Source organism: Osmerus mordax, chromosome 16 (assembly GCF_038355195.1).
Source record: "Osmerus mordax isolate fOsmMor3 chromosome 16, fOsmMor3.pri, whole genome shotgun sequence".
Taxonomy (NCBI): Eukaryota; Metazoa; Chordata; class Actinopteri; order Osmeriformes; family Osmeridae; genus Osmerus; species Osmerus mordax.
Window position 1 is genome coordinate 14,908,385 of NC_090065.1, and position 24,452 is coordinate 14,932,836.

The window sequence follows — 24,452 nt, forward strand, 5'->3', positions numbered from 1 at the left end:
GAGGCGGCCATGAGGCGGCCATAGGCCCTGAGTTACAGCCTTCTGGCTCCTAGCAGTGAAGATTAGGGCTTCTCACACAGTAGGGTATTAAAGTTTGTTATACTACCCCCGTCAACAGCCATCCAGAGCTATAGGCATGTGTTATTGAATTCATATAATGTGTTATTAGGCCGTACATCTTCACTGTCCATGTTTTTTTTTTTTTTTTTCATTACAGTCTGTCTGTGGTGGTCTCACAGGAAATAGCGGTAGTATTGAGGGACTTTTTTTCTTAGGCAGTTGGAGAATGTCACACTAACTTACCCACACGTACATGTCCACATAAAATGAGTCTTAAAACGAGTTCATGAAGAAAGAAAAAACGTTGTTCGATTATAACGTGCTCAAACTACGCATCCTTCACATGCAATCATGCAAGCTCAGGGCCCAGACCATAGGCCAAGCAAATCAGTGCTTAAAATGATCGTACAATCAGATTACTTTTTTTGCACAGCATGACTTTTGGCATCCAATAAAATCAATGAGCTTAAGACTAGTGAAATGGTCAAGCCCGGGCATTTCCCATGAAACAGATGAGAGAGGCTGTGGCCCTCTAACCAAGCTCCAGGGAGTAGGGTGACCCCTAATCTGGGTAACAAGACCAGCCACCGTCTAGCTACCGCACGCTCCCCCATCCCCCCTCTGCCTTCTCTGGCGGATGGGATCAGTCGCAGTCTCCACAGCTATTCTCATACCTGGAGGCCCAGTGAGGGACTACTGAAGAGAAATGGGACGGCACATGGTACAATTTAATCCTCTGACTATTTCCTCCCCGGAAGCGAAGCGCGGCGGTACCCGCTTGATGATGGAGCCGCCCGAGGGCCAGACGTTTCCAACTTTAGATTCCCCTCCGCCCGGAGTCTTACCTTGAGAACCAAGACAGCAGAGTCGCTAACCAACTCAATTGTAGCGAAAACGTCTTTCCCAGGTTAGCAGAACACTCGCAAACCACGTGGCGAGATTTTTAGGATCCGTCAAACTTGATTCGTCTTCCTAATTGTATGGGAATGAACAAGCATCTTGTCAAAAAGACTACTAAAAAGGGTATAGAGTCCCAAATTCATGAGTTAATCATTGATATTTCCACAAAACCAGTTCTTGAGAGGATGACAAAACAGTGAGACAGAGCTCTACCACACAAGGAGTTGGGATTAGACTGCACCGGTGTGGTTTGGATGTTTAATCACTCATCGTGTGCGAGCGGTTCAGAGAGGGGAAGAGCGGCCTCTCTGTCAACACGGCGGGATGTCCTCCTGGTGTCCTCCCCGGCCGCTACACGCCAGGAGCCCACCTCTCTGTTTGCTCACGGAGAGAGCGGTGACGGCTGGGCGACGAGACGGGGTAGACTAAACATCGCACTCCTTCGCCCCACCCTCCCTCTCTTTCCACCCCTCCACCTTCTCAGGCTCTTTTCACACCCTTCTCCCTTTGTCTTCCTCTCCTTTCTCCCTTGCGGTGTTTCGCTTTTATCTCTTTCCTTCAATTTGCCCGTTTTTACCCTTGCTCTCTCCCCCTCCTGTCTCCCTCTCTCTTTCTCTCCCCCTCCTGTCTCCCTCTCTCTTTCTTTCTTTCTCTCTCCCTCTCTCTCTTCCTCTCTCCCTCCCTCTTTCTCTCTTTCTCTCTTTCCCTCTTTCTCTCTTTCTCTCTCTCTTTCTCTCTCTCTCTCTCTCTCTCTCTCTCTCTCTCTCTCTCTCTCTCTCTCTCTCTCTCCCTCTCTCTCTCTGTATTTGTTTCACATCTTCTTTCTCTCCTTCTCCCTTTCTATCTCCGTTTCTCCTGGGGTCTGTCAGAGAGCTACTCAGGTGGAGGCATCACGCTTGCTTGCCCCAGAAGCTTGAAAGCCCTTTTAACAGCTGGATAAATGCACCATCAGACCTGGGCTAAAAGCACTGTCTAATTGTACAATTATCTCCCTTATTCATACTTGTCAGATTGTTGGGCATTGGAGACTCCCCCCCCCCCCCCCAAAAAAAAAAAAAATGAATGTGTGTGTGTGCGTGCGTTTGTGTGTGAGACTGAGGTGTGTGTGCGTGCGTTTGTGTGTGAGACTGAGCTGTAATGTTCTGGCTATCATCACCAGTGTGATGAATTGTACTGTATAAAGACAGCCTGGTTGAAACTCTACTGGGGGGTGGGGGCAATGTGTCGGGGTGACAATGGGGGAACATTAACAGTAAGAACACAGTGGTAAAACCCCCCCGCCACGCTCAGCACTCTCACCGGCGGGCAACGCCGTTTTTCCCACGAGGCTGTGCGGTACGAGGCAAAGTCTGTGAGAAAAACATTTTCGCCAACACAGATTTGTACACAGCCGCTACTTTGCGGTTGGGAGCTTTGGCCAGACTCAAACCGGGGACAGATGTGCTTGGTAGCTACCCCCCTCCCACAACCCCACACCCCACATCCCCCCCGCCCTTAATCTGGGGACTCATTGTATCTGTAATACAGCACAGCTGCACTTCTCCTCTTACCCACAAACCCTTGCAGTTCAGATGATTAGGAGGGGATGGGGGGGGGGTGTAGGGGGGACTCTTCCTCCCTCAGTGTATGGATCTGAGCCACACAGCTGTACATACCCATACACACTGATACATAATATGGCCAGATCCACCACTAGCTGGAGCCCAGGCCTGGGCCTCCTCACCCTGCATACAGGCTCACTGCCAACCCCTCCAGGCCTGCTACAGCCAGAGATGTCCTTCATACCGTACCACCTGTAATTCTCAAGTTATACCATATGGATACGGCTAGTGTTGCAACACATTCCTGAAAGAAAAAAAAAAGACATGATATAGCACGTGCTCGCGTAAGCACATTTCCCCACTCTCTCCATATTTGCTCTTAATATGTACGAGCAAGATGTGCGGCGCTCTTGTAAATAACACATTTGATTTCCGAGCAGTCTTCTCGAAAAAGATCAAATGTGACCTACTTCACCACCTCTAGGATGCACAGCCATTAGAAATGAGCGAATTGTGCATTTCAATGACCAATAGCTTCCGCCGCGTTGCCTTTCGGTCGGGGCCCTGCTCTCACCGCCGACGCGGCGCGTCAATTTGCAGGTTGGAACGTGTCGAATTGTTTCTGCTCGTCTCCGAATAAGAACCCATGCATATGAAAGCTAGCGGCCTTAAGGAGAGATGTCCGTGTCTCTCTCTCAAATTGAAGTCACGTGAAGGCCAGGCTGCAGGTGTAGAAGGGGCCTCTTTAACCACAGACTCTACATGCGACTTTTATGTTAATCTTCAGTGACCTGTGGTGCTTTTGTACTTACTAGGACTCTCTCTCTCTCTCTCTCTCTCTCTCTCTCTCTCTCTCTCTCTCTCTGTCTGTGTCTTTCTCTGTCTTTCTCACTCCATCTTTATCTTGCCCAGCTCGACCAACTGGGGCACTATCTGGATCAGCTTAGGCAGAGGATTTCATTCTTTGTTTAATTCTTTTTTTTTTTTTTTTTTTGCCTGACCATCAGTGCAATTACTGAAAGTCTGAGCCGTCAGTTCCAGAAGACGGCGTTTTCAACCGGCCCTGCAGATACAGTCATTAATTGCTCTTTCAGATGGATGATCCAATCCCACGGTACCGCCCTAAGCAGTCCTCCCCCCCCCCCCTCCCACCGCCCCCTCTCTCTTTTTCATCGCTCCCAGTTGATCTCTGAGCACTGACTTTGCATGGGGAGGGAAAGGAGGGCTGTTGAAAGGGGGTGTGTATGTGTGTTTCCCCTAGCCTGGCTCTGCCCTCCTACGTACTTTCGCTCAATTTTGATTTTGCTTCTGTACTAGGTCTGGGCTTGAGGTACGTAAGTCAGATGTCTCCGGTTAATTTTCTACCTGTCCAATCAGCGAACAGAGGGAGTGGCTGAGAACGATGACGTTGATGCCGGGCGCTAGTTTGTGTTGTAGTTCAGTAATGGCGGCGGAGAAAGATGCGAGCGAAGCCATTCGGTCCGTTGTGGCAACGCTGCCGAATATCCAGAAGTTAAAGCCTGAGCAAGAAAAATCTTTGATCCACACAGGGTTCGTTTGATTTTCCAGCTCGCTCCGTTAGTCGTGAAGGAGTTGGCTAAGGCGAACGCTAGCGATTGGTTATGGCAGATCCAGAGTGGCTCTGGGCAGATCCAATAGTTTTAAACTTCAGCAGAGACTCGCCTTCAAGGAAGTTAACGCTTGTCAATGGAGCGAGCCCAAACTCTCTGTACAAATGAAATGTACGAGAGTCTGGTTCGGACTAGGCTATGTTTCCCCTAGTTGTGGCTTGATATCTTCAGGAAACCATGTGCAGCATCAAGGCTTAGTTAGTTGGGTCGACAGTCGACACACCGAGAAGGTGTTTTGGCTGTTCCCCCTCTCCTTGGATGCATCCTCTGTTTTTTGGTCGAGCGATGCCCATGACACGCTGTCATTCGTCTGAAGAGCTGCGTATCTGTCAAGTTTAAAAACCTTCCGAGAAGCCTGCCTTTAATCCTCCAAGTGCTTATTTTTCTCCTCTTTTTTTTAAAACCTTTTTTAGAGGCGACTAATTGTGTTTCAAGCGAAATTTGACATGTATTGATTCAAATGTGCGGTGGCGAACACGCTCGCGGCCCGTGTATTGGCAGCAACTCTAATCCCTCTCTTTGAAGACTCGCCTCGTTCCTAGGCCTCATTGTTTTTGAGGAACGTTTTTTTCCCTCCCTTTCCTTCTCTCTTTCTCCTCTTTAACTAAGCAGGTTTTCTGAAGCTAGGCCTTGAGGGTTTTATTTTCCCCTCAAGTTGATTTGTTTGTATTAAGGTTGTGTTTTCCGACGGGGGCTTTCACGTGTGGGGGGGAGTGGTGCGTGAGAGGAAGATGAAGCGCAGCAGGTGGGAGGGTGGGACAGTATTTGTACAGTAGGTGGGTGTATTGTGGGATTGCCTGTGACCTGCTGGCATCAGTTAGTATAACGCCTTGTTTATTAGTGTTCTGCTCCATTTGTTGTGTACAACAGGAAAGCACATGCAGCATAATATCACTGTATGATATTTTCCTAGTTGAGAATGTGTAACTGTTATGTGAGAACTACAGCGGTGTCCATCTGTGAGAGTTGTTTTATGCAGAGAAAGCAGCAAAAGAGGCAGCACGTGTGCAGCCATCTTGTGCGTGTGTGTGTGTGTGTGTGTGTGAGTGAGTGAGTGAGAGAGGAGGAGCAGAGCAGGGCGGGAGGCTGTGCTGGTCTCTTCCCTGCAGTGTAATGGTCTTCTGCAGAGACCGCCAGCCTCACCTTCCTTTGTCTCTTGCTTCAACTCCAACCCAAAGAGGATTCAGGAGCAGTCTTGTCTCAACAACCTCCCCCCCCCCCCCTTAACCACATTCCTTCCCAGGTTAGAGCAGTATGCGGGGATCGCATTCACTTTCTCACAAATACACACAACCACACACACACAAACACACGCACACAACCTCGGCTTCATTGCATGAAGAGTATATCTTCACGTCCCTTTCATTTATTTTCCTGCTGTTGGGTTTTACATTTCGTCAGTTAAACGGATCATAATGTAAACAGCAAACACGTTAATTGTGCTTTCTTATTGACTGTTACATGTCCTTTTACGCTATTGATACATTAACATGCACAATACTAAAAGCCTTCACACGTTTTGTCTCGTGTACATCCATATGAGACAAGACCTGGGGTGATTCTCGTGACTGAATGTGTAGATGTGAGAGTATGCTACAGAGAAAGCGTGGGTGGCTCAGTATGATTGTGTTTGTGTGCGCGGTTAACTTTGTAATTGGATGCAGTGGACCATTTCAGTCTTTACCTGAGCTAGTCATTTGCATGGCCTTGATCGACAGGAGGACAATGCAAAGCAGGCGCAAGTGTCATTTCTGGGGTAAGCACAGAGTAAAGCAGCCTTCTTCATTAGCCATGTCCTCCTGCTATATTAGGCTGACGAATGAATAAAAATCGAATAGCAGATTTGGAGATTTTCAAATGAAAGTGCATTATTAATGATGAAATAGCACACGCTGCGATGTGATCATATTTTGGAATGGTTGGCTATTTGTACTTGTCTATATCTTGAGGGTGTTTCAGCACCTCCAGTGTAGCAGGCGGGCCATACCTCCTGGCTCCTCCTGGCCATGGAGGAGCAGGAACAGTACATGTGACCCGGAATGTTCCGTCACAGTTCACTGGACAAGTACGATTACGGGGGTGACGAGACACCATGGGTCTCTGAGAAAGCAGCAACTGGCATTAGATTAGGGGCGGGGACAAACAAAATAAATTCGCTAAAAGGAGATACCATTAGTGGATTAAGGCACTTATAATAAGTATTATGACCAGACATGGAACATTTGAGAGAGTGGAAGATTGAGTTTAGCGGCATGAGGGGCTGCGAAGAGCACACATGTCGGGGGCATGTTACATGCGCATGATTGCAGGGCAGCTTCACATGGTCCCTATGTGACACATGGTGGTTATTATTTGTGGTGGCTCCAAGCAGTGTAATGAACTGCGTGTCGAGCTGGAGTGCGGGAGGTTAGACAATTTGTCAGGATTTAATCATGCCCCACTGTACTGCCATGTTAATTTTTATCAAAATTGATCATGTACAAATGGCTTCCTGGCTGTTTCAGCTCCTGGGAAATATGTTTGTCTTCCTACCGTACAATTCGGACTAGCTAGGATTTAGCTGCGTAGTCTTTCTCTGTGTAAAATCAAAAGACCGGATATCAAGGAAATAATGATGAAGCACTGTTCGTCTCAAACAATCGCGTTGTCCAACCTTGTTCTGTGGTTGTAAAGGCAAAATAAATGTGCTTTTTAAATCATTATTCACACTCAGTAATAATATCAGTCTGTAGAACTGCTTGAAAGCCCTAACTTGACTGCTCACCAGGTGTCGAAGCAAAGATGGCTGCACAAACTACGAACAGCCTGTAAAATCTGTACAGATTTCATTGTTAGATGAACATCAACTACTCACTGATCATAAGCAGCTGAATAAAAACCGTGCGTGAACTTGGCAACAGCTCAGTGCCCACTCGTGTACTAGCTGTGTTTGTCTGGATCTAGTGAACAGGGTGATTTTATAAATCCCCCCCACAATACTAGTAGTCTCCCCCAGCAAACTGCCAAGGGGTCATTTAAATGGGTAGCGATGCAAATCGTGCCTGGTAGCATTTGCCTCTGCTCTCCCTCTCTCTTCGTCCTGCGTGGCTAGACGCAGACCGACTTCAGAGAGCGCTGCACCCTTTCCCCCGCACGTTTCACTTTAATTGATGTCAACGTTACCTCCTCGATACAGAGACTCAGGCCTTTCAGCCTGCAGACATATCGATCTGACCTGATCTCAGCCACAAGCTGTCGATAGCGAATCCAAACAACGGAATGAAGCGTTTGTTTGAACGCTTAGATTAGCGTGGCGGAGGGACATTGATTGTTGGTTGAATGCGTTCCAGAGTGCTCTAATAAACAGATATTGGACCCTTTATATTCTAATGAGGTGCCGGAGCCATGACAGGGCCGTCAGGGCTGCCTTGTGAATCGCTCCTCCGGCGCGGATTGATGAAGGGTGTTTCCTCACAGCGGTGGACGCCGAGGGAGAGAGCAGGAGCAGCCACTGTGTCACCACTGTCAACAGGAGTGACCCAGAGATGGGAGGCGTGAGACACTGTCATGGCTGCCGCTTTCACATGTTCTGTTTTGGGCCTGAGCCCTCTAGGATAATGACCCCGTGCTCCTGAAGAGGAGAGGAGTTCGGGATCGTCTGGTGCAGTGGGAGAGCAGATCTGTATTCTGTTGTCGGGTAACTCTAGCTGACACGAACCACAGACACAGAAACCAGTCAGTCAGGCCTGCTGTGAGGAACTACCTGATGACAGGCAGCGATGAAAAGCACCGGCCAGCACCACCCCTGTGGTTCCACCCGTCGTTCATGGGCTTTCTCTGGCTCCATGTGCAAATTTTTTTTTTATTATTATGTCTTTCTGACAGAAATGATCAAGGCGCCAAAATGAATGACTTTGAAGCTGTGGTTCTCTGATCAAAAGACCTGGCTAATGCCCCTCACAGGCTGCACTCAGGCAATTCAAGCGCCCAGCCCTCGTGATCCAGACAGCAGCCTCAAATAAACGGTGTGTCCCTGCCTGGCTTTGTGGGGCCAAGGGATCTAAATGATCACCTCATGATAACTTTTTTTTTCTTTCATGGCTGGCTTTTTTTAAGGAATTCCTTTCAGGGAGCCAGTGAGAGTAGCTGTACTGTGTTTGCACTCTGAAAGCGATGGGCTTTGTTAAGGTAGGTTTGGAGTCCCTTGAGGGGTGCACGCCATATCCTTCAAGCCCGGTAAAAACCCAATTGGAACCTGAACTCATACTACTGTCATTAAACGTAATGTCACTGCAGCTTTCCAAATAATAAAGGGCCATGCCCTTCGCTTTCACGCTCTAGAAATGTTGATTTCAGTGGTACCCGTGCAGTTCCAAACTTGGTCCAGGTTCAGTTTTTTTTCACCTGCCCTGTGTTTGTAAGGTTTTTGTGTTTTAGTGTGTCAGATTTGAAGTGCCGGGGGTAATGGCTTCAAACATGACCGTGGCACAGTCGGAATGGATGCAGAAGGCGGTGTAACATTTCCCAAATGCGTTTTGCTGCACAGCGTGGTCACTGGGAAAATGGGCTAGCCTGTGCATTGTGTAGCAAACAGCTTCGACTCGGGGCACACATCTAGGAATGGGCTTGTTATTCACATTCACAATCTGATTCTGAAAAGGCTGTCTCCGGATCCCTCACCCCCTCCTGGCCCTCTCAACCTCACACAGATTGCTTTCTCATCCCTCCCTCCCTCTGTCATGACAGGCAGTGCAGATTGGACCGAGTAAGCAACGCAAGCCGTTTTTAAAAATGAACGAGGGGAGCCATAGCAATTAAAACCGCTGTGACCTTTACGGAGAGACTCAACAGGTTAACAGAGGGCTGTTGCCCACACAAAGCTGAATGCCTCACTTCTAATAGCGCTGATTAAATGGGCAGGGCTCAGTCTGTTGGGCAGTGGCCCCCGGAGCAATACACAGCAAGGTGGAGAAGTTCCAGCGGTTTTCTATGAACGTGCCCGACCACTCACTTAGCCCATCAGCTTTGATGGTACAAAATGACCGCTTAAATCTTCAAAGAAACACATATCAATTATCCTTTCTTTGATCTCACAGAGATGGGAATGTGAAACTCATTATAACTAGTGGCTGTACTGCTGAAGTTATTCGCTTTAGCGGTTGAGACGAACGAGGATCAGGTGGCCGTGATGCACTCCCGGTCTCTCACCCGTCTATGTCTGGAGGAGGGAGCCATTACAAAGAGTTTGAGACTATGCGACACCTTAGTAATGTGGTCAGTTTAATACCCCACTAAAGCCTCTGTATCAAGCTAAGCTGCCTTCTTGATAGCTCACAGAACAAAATCCTACTAGCCATGTGTTGATAAGTGCAGAAGGATGTAGCTTAGCCTTATCAGCTCTTGGCTCAAATGACACAGTAATCCACACAATGCTAGGCTGTCATGGCAAAGGGGGAAAAACACACACAAGAATCATTTCATTGAAGCCAACAAAGACCGCTGACAAAACCTGATATCTTTGTTTGCCCCTCTAATAGTCACCCATCGCTAAATTGGTACCCAGCTACTAGTCAGTAGTAGGTAATTGTGTCCAGACAGCAGCTCTCTACACATCTAACGCGAGGCCCTCGCTCCACAGTAGTCCAAAGGAGACAGTCCTCAGCTAATTGCTATTTGGTTGTTAAGTCAGGGCAGAGCAGGTAACAGGCTTTGCGGTCTGTGTTCTGACAAAGGCCGCTAGCCTCCAGAGTGAGATCCCCATGATAACCCTGAGCAGAAAGACCAAGGCTAATTTCTCAGCCAGCGGCCGGTGTTCTCAGTCAGAGCACAGTGTCTTTGTGCGCTAATGGGAAAGAGCTTTGGTTCTCCCAAGGTAGCGGAGGTGACTGTGGGTCATGGCGGGGAGTCGATCTGCTTACCTTGTTTATTGTCCTGGCAGAATACAATGACTGCCAGACAGGCCAGCTGCCCCCAGGGAGAGCAAATGGTCGAGCGATGTGAGAGAAATGCTAAGTGTAAAACGAAAGGAAGAGGAACAGGAGAAATCTCATTTTCTGTCAGGAGGCTGTGTTTCCTCCCTCTAGGGGCGAGTTTAGCATATCAGGAGCCTATACGAGGATATCTGAGGTAGAGCGTGCCACGGCACATACGGCCTCTGCGCTGTTCGAAGCCGCCGGTGATGTGCCCGCATGGGCATCCACGATAAGAAACGGTTGCCTCAGTGCAATTTGTTGCTGTGTGTTCATTCTCATTAAACGAAGCAGCGGTGCGGAGATTGTTCCGGTGACATGCATAAACTGCACAGCAAAGCGTCATCGCCATCAACCAGGAAAATAAGGCAGTGGCCTGTTTACATGGAACGCGGAGTGTGTTTGTCTCACTCCCAAGTCATGGTAGAAAACAGTGGTATAAAAACAGCACGTTTCTCTCATGCAAATCCCATATATTCTTTTGACACGTGGCTTTTTTGGGGGGACGCTTGAAGTGCCTTGCATTAGTCAAATACCTCCGATCCGCCCAGCCCAGCAAAGCTTAGCCTCATCACCAGCCCTAGATAGAGACTTGGAACTGTAACAGTTTACTTTTTCTGAAGAGATTCTCCTTGACTGAAGACAGGGATGTAACTGCCAAAGCATCCTCTTGACAGCGCGAATGAGTCAACAAGCAGTGAAATGGCAGTTCTTTACTCTCAGCCTGGAGGCTGCGGCTGAGTAGTTCTTACTCCAAGCTTAAACACCACCTGAAGGGAAAAGAAAATACATGCATGCATAATTGTAACTGGTATCCAGCTATGATTCTTTACATGCATTAGCGTGACCTGCTTTTCGCCTTTCATGTAGTAAATGGGAAATTATGGAACAGAAAGATTATTAGGAAGGATATGTCAGTGGGTAAACGGAATATAGCGAAGCAATGTCATTTATAATTCACATTAAACAGTTCTTAAATGTTATTCAGTGAATTTTGACTTCGGGCCATGCAAAGTGCACTCCTGTTTTTGATGAATGTTTCAAATTAGGCTTCTGCTAAGGCTTGCAAAACATCAGGATTCACATGGGTGCTTCACTGGCCCCTTCAATTTGGAAACTACACTCCACATTGCATTGTCTCATAGGCAATTCAGGCCACTGTACAGTGTGAACTAGATTCAGTTATCCGTGTTTTTGAATACTGCATTTAGTCAGGGGCGTCCTGGCATTCACCCGATGGGATAGCCTCTGGGGCTTCTGCTGGGGTCTGCATTTCTGCCAGGCTACTGATGAAACACCTATGCGAAGTATTTCACGCCTGTCAGTGACATCACTTCCCAGAGATGAACGATGGCAATGCCAGGTAGATATCACATGGCCTCGTCACATCTACAGCACATTCGGAGGATCTTACCCGCTTACAGCCAGTACGTCGGCAGACAGGAATGAAAAACCAAGACTTCCGAACAACTGATGCACCACCAATGGCCAACTTTTCCAGCAGTGAGCGGGCAGAAGTGTGCAAAATGTGTTCTCGGTCATTCAAGAGCTGGTTTTGTGATTCTTGTTGAGCGGTTGCAATTAAGCAAATGAACCCACCCCTCCCCTGTCTCTCTCTGTCTCTCTCTCTTTCTCTCTCTCAATGTCTGAGTCACCACGTGGTCAGGCAGACAATAGAGAAGCACTTTGGGGAGGTTAGCTGGGTTTTTTTGTGTTGCTAGTCAGCGGGTAGGATGGGGATGAGGGGGTCAGGGGAGTGGGGGTCTAAGCTGTCAATGGGACCGTTGAATCGGAGGTAATGTTGGGCCCCGGCGCAGGGCATTAGTTGGCTCGGCCTTTCTGCTGACTGTCCTGTTTTCTCCCTTTTTTCTTCTTTTTCTTTTTTTTGCTCCCAGCAGCCCCCCCCCCCCCCCCCCCCCCCCTCTCTGCTGCATCGGCGTTTCTGTCCGAACCAAAGGCTTTATCTCTTGTGTCCATGACGACATGTCTGATAGGGCGTGGCAGTGAAGATCTCTTTCAGCCCCTTACCTGGGGAGCCCCTACGTCTAGATATAGATAACTCTAGGCAGCCGGGTCTAAGCTGTGCTAGCACCGCACGCTGCTGTTCGGACCGTGAGAGCTGCTGGAGAGAATGTGTGATAAATGAACAGGCACACGCCGGACATCCCCATTCATTATCATTGGCTGTCGGGAATGTGTGCAGCGATTGCCATGACGGCTGGCTGTTGAAGAGCTTCCCAGTGGTGCAGCTCCAGCAAGACCCCAGGCAGGCATGGCGGCACTCAGGAGATGGAGCTCAAGTCAACAAGCGGCCCATGCCATGATGGCTCCCTGGGAATAAACGCTACAGTCCACGGCACTTAACAGCACTGACGTTGAAGAGGGTTTTTTTGTTCTGTAATTCACTTGAGAATTGGGAAGCCATTGTTTAGCCAAGCCCTGCTCCTTGCCAATCCCACTTTTCAACCCCAAAAAAATCATCAGTAATCATATTCTAACCAAACCCACAGGCTCTCTGTCTAAATCCCACCATCCAATAACATACTTATCACCTGCAAAAGTCCATCAAAGCCCCTGTGTTCTGTATCTAACCCAACACAATCTGACCTAAACACCCAAACCTCAACTAAGGGGCCACAGCGATCAAAGACACTGAACACATCCATGTACCTCATTAAGGAAAGGATCAAATCAGATGTTTCTCCCCGCCTCTGTTAGACAGGACGCTGTCCCTGCTCCCCGGCAGACCCTGAGCAGCTGTCACGGTGAGCTGAGTCCTGTTGACACCTGGCTCTGTCTCCCGCCTCAGTGTGTCAGTGGCAGTGGACTCCGGCCAGTGAGGTGATTGCCTGAAGTCTTTGATTTTACAGCCCATCGCCTTGACAGAAACACCTCCAGCTAGAGAAGGTCACAAGCGGCTCTGAAGTTGGCTTTGCCGGGTCAAATGAACAAGATTTTATTTATTTAGTATATACATGTATTTTAGGGTGGGATTCTTTTGGTACCTCACGATTTCATTCGAATCGATTCTTGGGGTCACGATTCGATTAAAAATCGATTTTTTATCAAATTGTTATTCAATATATGCTTATATTTGATTCCAGTTAGCTTTTTAGGGTTACTTGTTTCTATTTGACTGTGCTAGGCAGTTAAGTGTTGAAGAAAAAAATCCCAATGCATCAAACCTTGAATGTATTGTTTTTCTTGCAGTTTTTTCTTGCATTGTTATATACTGTATATATATATATTTTTTAAATTACAATTGTGAATCGATATGAATCGCTAGAAGACTCAATCGCGATTCAATGCGAATCGATTTTTTCCCCCAACCCTAATGTATTTACATGAGTAATTAGATGGGTCCTAATTGAACAAACAGTGTGCATAGCTGGTCAAGTGTGCTCCGGCACATTGGCAGCGAAGATTGAAGTGCTAAGTCCTGTTTATCTTCCTTATAGAAAGTGTTTTCAATGTACATCTACTTGTCCGAGTCCCTTCTGATCAAGTAGCGAGTACGTACGCCTCTGGAGCTCTTTAATGTTCCACAATGAAGACAACAGGTATTTATCCTTGCATAGATTCATTTTCGGACGCAAGCCAGCATAAAGCTCCATCCGGCTTTGTGAAAGCTGTTTGTTCTTGCCTTCATAATGTTATTACTAGGTCATAAAGTATTCCATCACGTGTGAATATGTAGGTGCATGTGTGTGTGTGTGTGTGTGTGTCTCCTCCTTTTATTCTATTTCTGTACACTGCTTTGCTAAGCATCGACTAAATTAGGCCTGGGGTTAACTCTTTGAGTTCCTGTTGAGAGCCGGGCCTATCATCCCTAGACCCACAGGTGCTCTGAGGCGCTCTGCAGTCACAGAGCCTCCTCTTCCTCCTCCTCCTCCTCTCGGTTACAAGAGAAGGGAGGATTAGATGCCCCCCTTCAAGGCCTCTGTTAAGTCATCCCGTGACTGCTTTAATCATTCAGTGGCGTCGCCTCCACAGATCCGATGGATCTCAGCGTATGATCTCTCCAGCTCAGAGGAGCTTCTTCATCCTCTCTGTGTGCCACTGCTTCATGCCGTCCCCATGCCAGGGCCCTGCCAGGGGGACATGGCCACAGAGGACAATAACCAGCAGAGGGTGGAGGTTTTTGAGATGTTGTGTGTGTGTGTGTGTGTGTGTGCGCCCGGTGCCAGTGACGCACTGTCACTCACCTGCAACACGAGCCGACGTCACACGGCTGCTCGCGAAGCACACAGGGACTGTGGACTCAAGCCTCCGTGAGCCACCTGTCTGCGGCGACACGTGAGCAACAGTGTGTGTGTGTGTGTGTCCACGTGTGTGTGTGTCCACGTGTGTGTGTGTGTCCACACAGTTATGAAATAAACATCACATACTTCTCTGCCTCTGGGGTGTGAATTGGTAACCATCCACACAAAGCATGTGTGTTGTCATTGGAGACTAGGGTCCAACTCGCATCGACTTTTGTAGTACAAAGAACATAGTTGTAAGAAGAAGATTCCATAAAAAAACAATTTTTTACTGATGTTTCTGCTTAGCCAGACTCACAGTGCGTTTACCTTCAGACTAATTGGCACATTATCTTCCGAATGCAATGTTTTGGTGTTTTTTCCGGTTCCTTGGTTGGGATTCAGCAAGTGCCCTTCAGGGGAGAACAACAAAAATGTTTCCTTCTTTCTGTCCCTCCCTCCCTCCCTCTCTCTTTCTATCTCTCGCACACACACACACACACACAGTCTCTCTCTTTCTCTCTTCTCTACCAGCGCACCTGTTTGGAGCAATACCTTCGGGGCGCAGCTTGCAATAAATTATGTATGAGTTTAGGAGGAATTGGAGAACCTTTATGGACTGTACCATACAGCCTGCGACTGCTGTCCATCTGTCTATGTGCCTGTCTGTCAGTCACGTCCCTGACGGCCTCATTTAAAACCTCACCTCCTATCTGTCTCTCTCTCTCTCCCCTGCAGTGCAATTCGTGGACTGTGGCCTCGGTGGCCCGGTGACGCTGGAGTGCAGCAGCCCCTCCGACTTCCGGATAGGGGCTGACGGGGCGGTGTACGCCGCCAGGAGCCTGGGCCCGTCCGAGCTGGGGGCCCGGACGCTGGAGGTCACGGCCAGAGAGGCCGCCACCCTGCAGCTGTGGCAGACGCAAGTGAGGCTGGCGCCCCACACGGGCCACAGCCAGCCGGTACGTCTGCTTCCTGCGGGCCCAGAAACCACACACACTCACGCCAGTCTCAGATCATCCATTGCCGTGAACCGAGGAATACTCGATCTTTCTGCCCTGCCCCACCCCCTCGGTTCAAATCCCGTTCGCTTATTAGCCGCCGCGGCGTATTCACAGATGACTCGCTCCCTAAATTGAAGCAGGTGTTCCGGGAGACCGGATGGATGCTCGCTAATTGAAACTTAATGTGTCAATTTAGCAGGAGCGCAAACATACACTCGGCACGACCAGTGGGTAGCCAGGAACAGATGCAGCATAGCTCCTCATAAACCTGATTTCAATCAGCCTCCTCGCGGCGAATAGGTTATCGCCTCGTCATCGCGTGGGGATGAAGTTGCGTGTGTGAGGGGGGGGGGGGGTCCACTCCCTCCTAGCGGTAATTTGGAGAACAGGAAGCATCTGTTTGGTGGCCGCAGAGTGGAGCGACGGACGTGATTGGCCGACGATGCGCCGTGATTGAGCGTGCCCTCGTCAGTTAGACTCCCGCCACTGTGGACGTGGCGGTCTCGCTCACTAGCGGTCGACCGTCTATTGGCTCAACGTAACAGCTGCTCTGAATCTCTGTGTATCTCTCTCTCTCTCTCCTGTCACTACCTTGCTCTCTCTCTCTATCTCTCTGTAAGTCTGTATGAGTCTAGAGAGTGGACGTGTTCTGTATAGATATATCTTTTTTTATCTCCCTATCTCTCATGCACATTTTCTTTTTTTCAATTTTCTATCTCTCCTCCTTTGAGGTTTTCTATCTGGCTCCATCTCTCTTTTTAGCTCTCCCTCTCTCTGGTCAGCCTGTCCTATTTGGATGACCGTGAGGGATTGCTTAATGCAGACATTTTACAGACCGTCGATCGGGGATTATGTATTAAGGCACGCATAGATGAGACTTACTCTCTCTCCACGCTGCCAAGGAACCTTCCAGAATTAGAGACGCAAGCGTCCGCCTCCCAAGCTCATCCCTCCCCCGACACCCTCATTAAGACGCAGAGTCTTCCTTTATACAGCACTCCAAATGAAGCGTTGACATTGCCGTCTGGCGAGCGTCGAGGCTGGGGGCCTTCCGTCCGGTAGGTCGCCGTGAAGCTTCTCCGGGAATGATTTAGCGCAGCGTGCGAACGCAGCATCGTTAGCCGCGGCGCTCATTTACCACCGTGACTCCTGCAGGTATGTGATTTTAATGACACCATTAGTCACTGTTGTCCTTCCGTTAAAGAGAAACGCACATGCGCTCACGACTGGCCCAGCTTGGTTTGTGAAAGTATCGGTGTCTCGTAAGTTATAGTCACGGTGACAGTGTTCTCAGAGTGGCTCTAGCTGGCCATAGTGGCGTGCCAGGGTGTGTATGTGCTGGCTAGGTATGGCTTGAGTAGAGATACAACAGTAATTCAATCTCCCATCGATTGTAATCCTCCCATAACACCAGTTTATGAGATCCTTCAAGGCCATCTCTGCGTGCACAATCATTGTCGTGAATCAGGCGTCCCATAATTAGATCAGCAGATCAGTTGCTTTGTCAGCGTGGTGAATGCTTACACAACCGAGGCTAAACCTTTTTTTCATCAAGGAGGAATAACAATCTCCTTGTTACAATCAAAGTGACCCGACCAATCGACTGCAGCAAGCTGTGAACCGGCCAACCTCAACCACATCGCCTCGGCTACCAGTTCACCTTCAGAAGACTCACCAGCAAACCCCTGGGAGGTCTTCAGCGAGGAGGACGTTTACCCGAGGAACACACACACACACACACTCTCCATCAGTCAGACTATCAGTCACCGACACACTCCCAAGTTAGACTGGAGTAGTGATGGAGGGTTCTAGTGAGGAGCCCACTCTTCAGAAGACAGATGCATGTTGGGGCTGAGCAAAGCCACCACACCATTCATCATTCCCGACACTAGTCGCAAATAATTACCGCTCTCACCCCGGCCCATTTTAATAGGGTAATAGATATTTCTGAAGCACGCTCGTTCGCTATCTGCCCTGCTCGCCTCCCTGCATTTCAAATGTGTGAAAGCAGCATAATCGGATTTCAAACATGATTAGTGGAAGCGCTCCGACAGCTCCTCGCATCGGAGGGGGGGCGGGGGCGGGGGGGGAGCGCGAAATGCAGGTCGTGTTGTAAGGTGGCGAAACGGTAATTAATTTCCGTGTTCGTTTGTGGAACTTTCTGGGGGGGACTTTTTCAGGGGCGGGCGTAACAGATAACGAACAGCCAGTCCGTAACTTGCAGAAGGCCTTAAATTACAGCTGTCATTCCTCGGGCTTTGACGATGAACACGACGAGCACTCTGCCGGAGTTTCTTTCGTTTTGCTTCGTTCGGGGGGGGGGGGGGGGGGGGGGGGGGGGGGGTTGGTGGTTAACGACTGTGTTCAAGGTCATCGCAACTTTGCTGGCGCCGCAACAGTTTCGCCAGACTCTGCGAGACCGCACGAGCGATTGGAGCCATCTGGGTGTTTAGTATCTGGCTAGCAGGTAGCTCTCCCCTTTGTTTCCAATCACATTCATTACAGCCAAGGGAGGATGGCAGATCCATTATGGGAGCCCGTGTGGGTGGGAGTGTGTATGTATGTGTGCGTGCGTGTGTGGGCGCGTTTTATCAGGACATGAGAGGAGCTGCAGTGTTGAAAGCGAACCAAGGGGCTGCGGCAGTCTTCTCACAAGCTGCAGCCTTATCATCACATGGAGACACCACTGCTATTTTAAGCCACCGCAAATGTGCAAAGAGACCAAATGTGCAGGGAGACCAAATGTGCAGGGAGACCAAATGTGCAGGGAGACCAAATGTGCAGGGAGACCAAATGTGCAGGGAGACCAAATGTGCAAAGAGACCAAATGTGCAGGGAGACCAAATGTGCAAAGAGACCAAATGTGCAGGGAGACCAAATGTGCAAAGAGACCAAATGTGCAGGGAGACCAAATGTGCAAAGAGACCAAATGTGCAGGGAGACCAAATGTGCAAAGAGACCAAATGTGCAGGGAGACCAAATGGATAACACTGACCGCAACAGCGGCCGCTTGTTCCATGACACGTCATCATCAGGATGCTTTATCAGCTCGCGTCGTTAGCTTCATTTGTGTGTCAGGGATACAATAGCGGTTGTTGACGTGGCAACCGGATAGCCAGTAAAACTGATGTCATCTTCCTCACCACAGATTCAGGAAGTAGCGGCCCCTGCCCCACCTGCCACGCCCCAGGGGGTGCGGGAGATCGCGTTTCCGCGGCGACACGCGGACCACAGCGCCGGAGGGCTGCTGAAGCGTATGAAGAGGGACTGGGTCATCCCCCCCATCAACGTCCCGGAGAACTCCAGAGGGCCCTTCCCACAGGAGCTCGTCAGGGTGAGCTAGCTCTCCCTCGCACACTCACACACACTCACACTCTCTCACACACACACTCTCACACACACTCTCTCACACTCACACACACACAAATGCAGTCGATAGCACAAGCTCAAAGCTCCAGTGAACGCAAGCTTTTCTCTGAACACTTCACCCATTTCCAACGCCGAAGCAGTATATCATTAGAACACAAAAGAAAATCAGGTCAAGCACTTGTGGGGTGCATTCAATTTCCCTCCCCGCGCGCGTACAGTGGGACTGTCACCGGGTAGCACAGAGCGTCAGAGAAACATCCGGAGAGCTCTCTCCAGCGGGCTCCTCCTCTGCCTGCCCAGTGAGACGTTATCCTGCCTTCAGCGTGGCTCAAGGACACCCTCAGCCCGCACTGTTGGAAGCACACGGGCCAAGACAGAGCCTGAAACCTTCTCATGTCAGTTAAGACCTAGATCCTTCTATCGCCATAAGCTGACTTATGACTGAGTGTTAAGCACACCCCCCCCCCTTCTCCCGCCTCTCCAAAAGCTGATGTATGTATTATATTTAATCCAAGGGGTGTTAGGGTCGCTTTAATGGAGGACACTAGTGTGAGTAATAGTCTGTTTGTGCTTCGAGGGTCGCAAAGGGGGAGCTGGCTTCTAGACCAGGGGAGGTAAAGACAGAGATGTGCTGAGCTCACAAACGCACGTAAACAGGAAACACACACACACGAGGAGACCAACACACGTACATACCGTATACCCACGCCACATCCCTCGATCATGGTAGGGAGTCCGGCCCCGTGATCATCTGCAGTGCCGTGGTGTGTTTGCGTCACTGACCGAGCGGTTGCCCTCCACAGATCCGATCGGACCATGACAAGAGAAGCTCCCTGAGGTACAGTGTGACTGGGCCAGGTGCAGACCAACCCCCTACAGGCATCTTCATCATCAACCCCATCTCTGGAGAGCTGTCAGTCAACAAGCCCCTGGACAGAGAGCACATATCCAACTTCCACGTAAGCAACACGCCAAAAAACTGGACTGAATAAAAGAGAGGTTTTTATTTTGTCATGAGTGGGTATGTGGCCGGTATGGCCATTCCAGTTTACTGGCATGACCTCAAGAACACCGCGTAGCTCAAACATGCCTCTGAAGTTTACACAGACAGCCATTCAGGACGTGGCTGACTTATCTGTCTGAGAATGTCGGGTTGCACTGGAACCCTTTAACCCTAACCCTTTAAACCCCAAACACAGACATGATGTCAAAATTGAAGTACTTTGGTAGGAACTTACAGACGTTTCTGCATGCAGATACGCAAACATATGCTAAATATACTCTTAACCAAGTAATCATGTTTTTGGAGTACATATGGTGGATTAATTAGAACATTTTACACAATAGATTTTTTGGTCCCTTTAAAAATGACTTAATTGACAAAATAACCTGGCGAGATGACTATGCAAATTATTGCATTTCTCCTCGTGTTTGATTTTAGCATTCAGTGTTGCTCAGATACAAGATGACACAGAGAATGGAAGCTTGGCCAGGCCAATGAAAACCTCATTATCTAACCGCTAATTAAAAGTATTGTGACGGTGCTCTAATGGGCCAGCCATTCAGTATCAAGAGCTGTCAAATAAAGAGGCCGGAAGGCTGCTGAAAGAGATGTTCATGAGAGAAGTGACACAAGTCATCTGTTCAAGGCTCCGTCGAAACAGGGAGGCCTTGGCAACCAGACCACGCAGTGTTTGTCGTCTGTCTTGACGTTTGGTTGGACTCTGGTGTGTGTTTGTGTACTTGTAGAGATGACTCATCCCTGTGTGTTTGTGTGATGACCCTCCCCCCCCCCCCCACACACACACACAGCTGAGGGCCCACGCGGTGGACCTGAACGGTAACCAGGTGGAGAACCCCATCGACATTGTGATCAACGTGATCGACATGAACGACAACCGGCCAGAGTTCGTCCATCAGATCTGGAACGGCTCAGTTCCGGAGGGTTCTAAACCAGGTAGAGACCCCTCCCAGTCAGGCCCCCCTCCCAGTCAGATCGAACAGCAAGACTGGGTCCTCCAGGGGCAGTCGCCACGGTGACCCGGCCTGCCATTCATCATTGATCTTTGTGTTTAGAACATACATTGTAAAGCTTGTACACATCAGGGATTTGCTGTGAATACTGAGACTCGGTCAGACAAGCTCGCCATGACTGATGCTGTGACAGGAACTAACAAAACAAAAGACGCCGTGTAAAACTTAATTTCACCAGATTTGATCATTTTTTTTGTCTCTTTTTTCATGTTGTCTCTGTCTTTGCAAACTCCAGGGACGTTTGTTATGACAGTCACATCTGTCGACAAAGACGACCCCAAAACACAAAATGGAATGCTGCGTTACAAGATTCTGTCCCAGAACCCCGAGAGCCCTAACTCCAACATGTTCACCATCAACAACCAGACAGGAGGCATTGTTACCGTGGCAGCGGGCCTGGACAGAGAGGTACGCCGAAACAGAGTCCTTTCTCTCTCTCTCTCTCTCTCTCTCTCTCTCTCTCTCTCTCTCTCTCTCTCTCTCTCTCTCTCTCTCTCTCTCTCTCTCTCTCTCTCTCTCTCTCTCTCTCTCTCTCTCTCTCTCTCACTCTCTCTCACTCTCTCTCTCGCTCTATCTCACTCTCTATCTCACTCTCTCACTCTCTCTCTCACTCTCTCTCTCTTACCTCCAACTCCCTTTCCACACACTACCTATGTTTGTGCATCCTTGCAGTCTCATCAAAAGCACATTCTCGTTACAGTTTTTCACAATTGCTAAAACACATTCTTGAAACAGTCACCCATTTTCTCAAAACTGTAAACACAAAACTTCATCTTCAAGCACTATTTACAAAACCTCTGAATCCTCTTGCAAAATGAAACTTTCGCCTCAAAACAGTATTACCTGTTCTCAAAATCAAGCTTTCGCCTCAAAACAGATTTACCTGTGCTCAAAATCAAACACTGCTCTCAAATCCTAAACAAAGTGATCAAAATGATATACACTATCAAGCAGTCAGTAAACAATACACAAAAAAATTGAAAACACATTGTTCAAAACATATATAGTTCTCAAGGAGAAGATCATTTTTACGTGACCTCAAAACAAATTTCATATTTATCCGTCATTGTCTTTTGATGAACGACAACATGTTCTATCATAGTAGCTCAAAATGTATCAGAAATTACTACTCTGCTTTGCTCTCTTTTTTTTGTTCTTTCTCCTCCTTGTACCCCTATACAGTACTGTACCCTGCATCTCACTACTCACAACTCACTCTAGTTCTTTGTTGATATGAACCTGCAACCAGTCAAAATCTATTGAGCAGTCAGTACTGTTACTGTAACAAATGGAAAGCACAATGTTCAGGGTCATACAATTTGTTCATTGTACAGTATACAGCCTACAATGCACTGTACTACAGTATACAATACTACAGTAAAAGGGACAACAATCTAAGGAGTAAACATGTGATCAATGTGCTTCTTCTTGTCTTTGGGCTGGGTCAGGCCAGAGCACTTTGTCGACATCACAAGCAATATTTTCCCACCTTCAACAACCTGTTTGCTCTCTGAACTGGCTTATATTGGTTGTGTCACATCATTTGAAACAAGTGAAATCAATTTTGAGTGGTTGTGTTTTGTCAATGACATGTTTTCTCTATTTGTATTTGATTGTTGCCATTTGTGTTTACCAGTATGGATGACATGTGCATTAGATTGCAGAATGTGTTTTGAGAATGAGAATGTGTTTAGAGTTTTGCTGAAAAGTCTATGTGAGATCTGCAAATTGTGTTTTACCATGTGAAATGGTTTAAGGTATTGACAACAGACTGCACAATGAGCTACATGAGTTCAGGCAACTGAGAACTTTGTTCAGCCAATGGGTTTTAGTGTTTTAGCAATTCAGAAAAACTGTAACATAGGCGTCTTGCAGCTAAATTCATTTTGCGATATCCTTCGCCGTGCTGCATACTTATTGTTCTTCATCAAGACACACTAGCCTTTGTTTACCCCAGATGAGTTGTGGATTGGGCCGATTGGAAGCGAAGCAGAACGTGGGGTTTGTTTGGAGCCTCGCATTGCCTGATATCTGCTGCGTCTCCAAACTAATGAGGCAAACTGAACGTTGCTGATTACCATCTCTCAAACGAGAACCCCAAAATGGACTCGCATGCTTCGTAGTTATTTACTCTGACGCGGAGGCAACATGCATCATTGAGTCGCTAAATGTTGTCTTTTCTTCCCCACTCTCTTCCTTCCGTTCGGTGCTATAAATGGTAACACTCTCCTTTAATTGGATGGCCTTGCTTACTAGAAAATAAAGGATGCAAATAAATATATAAAACCAAAGCCAGTTGGTGCTAGTCTGGAGAGGGCAATCTGGCTAGCTGGCTGCTCAATCAATTCTGCCCCAGGGCCCCCGTTATGTGTACGCTGGTCGCCACCGTGAAAGTAATTTACCCGGCTCTCATTACCTAGCAACTGGTCCATCACCTGAGTGGCTTTTAATGTGAAGGGAGTCATTTGTTACCTGCAGGATCCCCCATCATGCCTCATGATGGTCTGAACAGAGAGGAGAGAATCTCCCTCTCTCTCTCTGCCTCCTTCTCTGTCTCTATCTCTTTTCCTCTCTCCCTCTCTCATCCACCATCCATGGGGAGCTGGTAAAGACCAGAGGGGGTAGTCTTTGCAATTAGGAGAATAGCCAGGTCTGATTTAAAAGCTGTTGAGTCACTGAGGGGAAATTGAATGGGAAAGTGATTTTAGAAAGGCTCAAAACAATCTCTGGAATTGTGTTTTTTTAGCCTCTCGTTCACTTTCTGCCCCCCCCCCCCCCTCTCTCATTCTGCTGCAGAAAGTTCCTCAGTACACCTTGATCATCCAGGCCACCGACATGGAGGGCAACCCCATGTACGGCCTGTCTAACACCGCCACAGCCGTCATCAGAGTCACAGACGTCAACGACAACCCGCCGGAGTTCACCTCAGACACGGTAAGCAAGAACACCCCCCCCCCCATCCCCGCCCAGCCAAATCCCCATTACACAGCAGGGCTGTCGCCACCACCCACGCATGGCCGTCACACTTTCTTTTGACCAGCTTTATAGATGTTCCAAACACACTTGTATCCAGCGGTGCCCCCCTGCTTGACGTGTCAGATGAAATCCATAATATCTTCCTGCCTACGGAACCAACCCTGCTGATATTTGTCGCAGTTTCAAAGCTAGCGTGTAGAACCTTTCCGGGCCGGTCCCTGACAGCTCATCAGGCTGGGCTCCTTGTTTGACGTGTTTGTAAAGGACCTTAAAGTCTGACCATGTCACAACGACAGGAACTTTGGCTCCTGACGTGTATTTAACAGGGATGGTTGCTAGCTCAGGCATGTTGTTTTTGTCCTCCTGCAACTCAGTATCCACTAACCGCTCCCATGTTTTATTAATGCAGTTTTACGGAGAGGTGCCTGAGAATCGGGTGAATGTCATCGTTGCCAACCTGACGGTGACTGACAAAGACCAGCCCAACACCGCCGCCTGGAACGCCATCTACAAAATCACCGGGGGCGACCCCACCGGCAGGTTCTCCATCCCCACGGATCCCACCACTAACGAGGGCCTGGTTACCGTCGTCAAGGTGAGAACGCGCCTCCCAGCCCCGCCGATCCGCACCACCTCATCCCCATATCCCCTGAGAGATACTTATTCTGAAAAGCAGAAAATCCAGCTCTAAGTGTCTGCCTGTTTGTAAGGAATCTCTAGTATGTGGAAGGCAATGCAAGGGAGCAAATGT

At 48.5% G+C, this 24,452-nt stretch overlaps 1 protein-coding gene across 1 annotated transcript in view; it reads left to right on the top strand.

Annotated features, from left to right (window-relative positions):
- Positions 1-24,452, top strand: part of LOC136958485 (cadherin-2-like) — a 61,323-nt gene that overhangs the window by 21,008 nt on the left and 15,863 nt on the right. Inside the window, exons 3-9 of the mRNA XM_067252428.1 lie at positions 15,060-15,280; positions 18,471-18,656; positions 19,495-19,650; positions 20,504-20,648; positions 20,961-21,133; positions 23,522-23,659; positions 24,111-24,296. Coding sequence (XP_067108529.1) covers positions 15,060-15,280; positions 18,471-18,656; positions 19,495-19,650; positions 20,504-20,648; positions 20,961-21,133; positions 23,522-23,659; positions 24,111-24,296 — 1,205 coding nt within the window. The remainder of the gene's footprint in view (positions 1-15,059; positions 15,281-18,470; positions 18,657-19,494; positions 19,651-20,503; positions 20,649-20,960; positions 21,134-23,521; positions 23,660-24,110; positions 24,297-24,452) is intronic.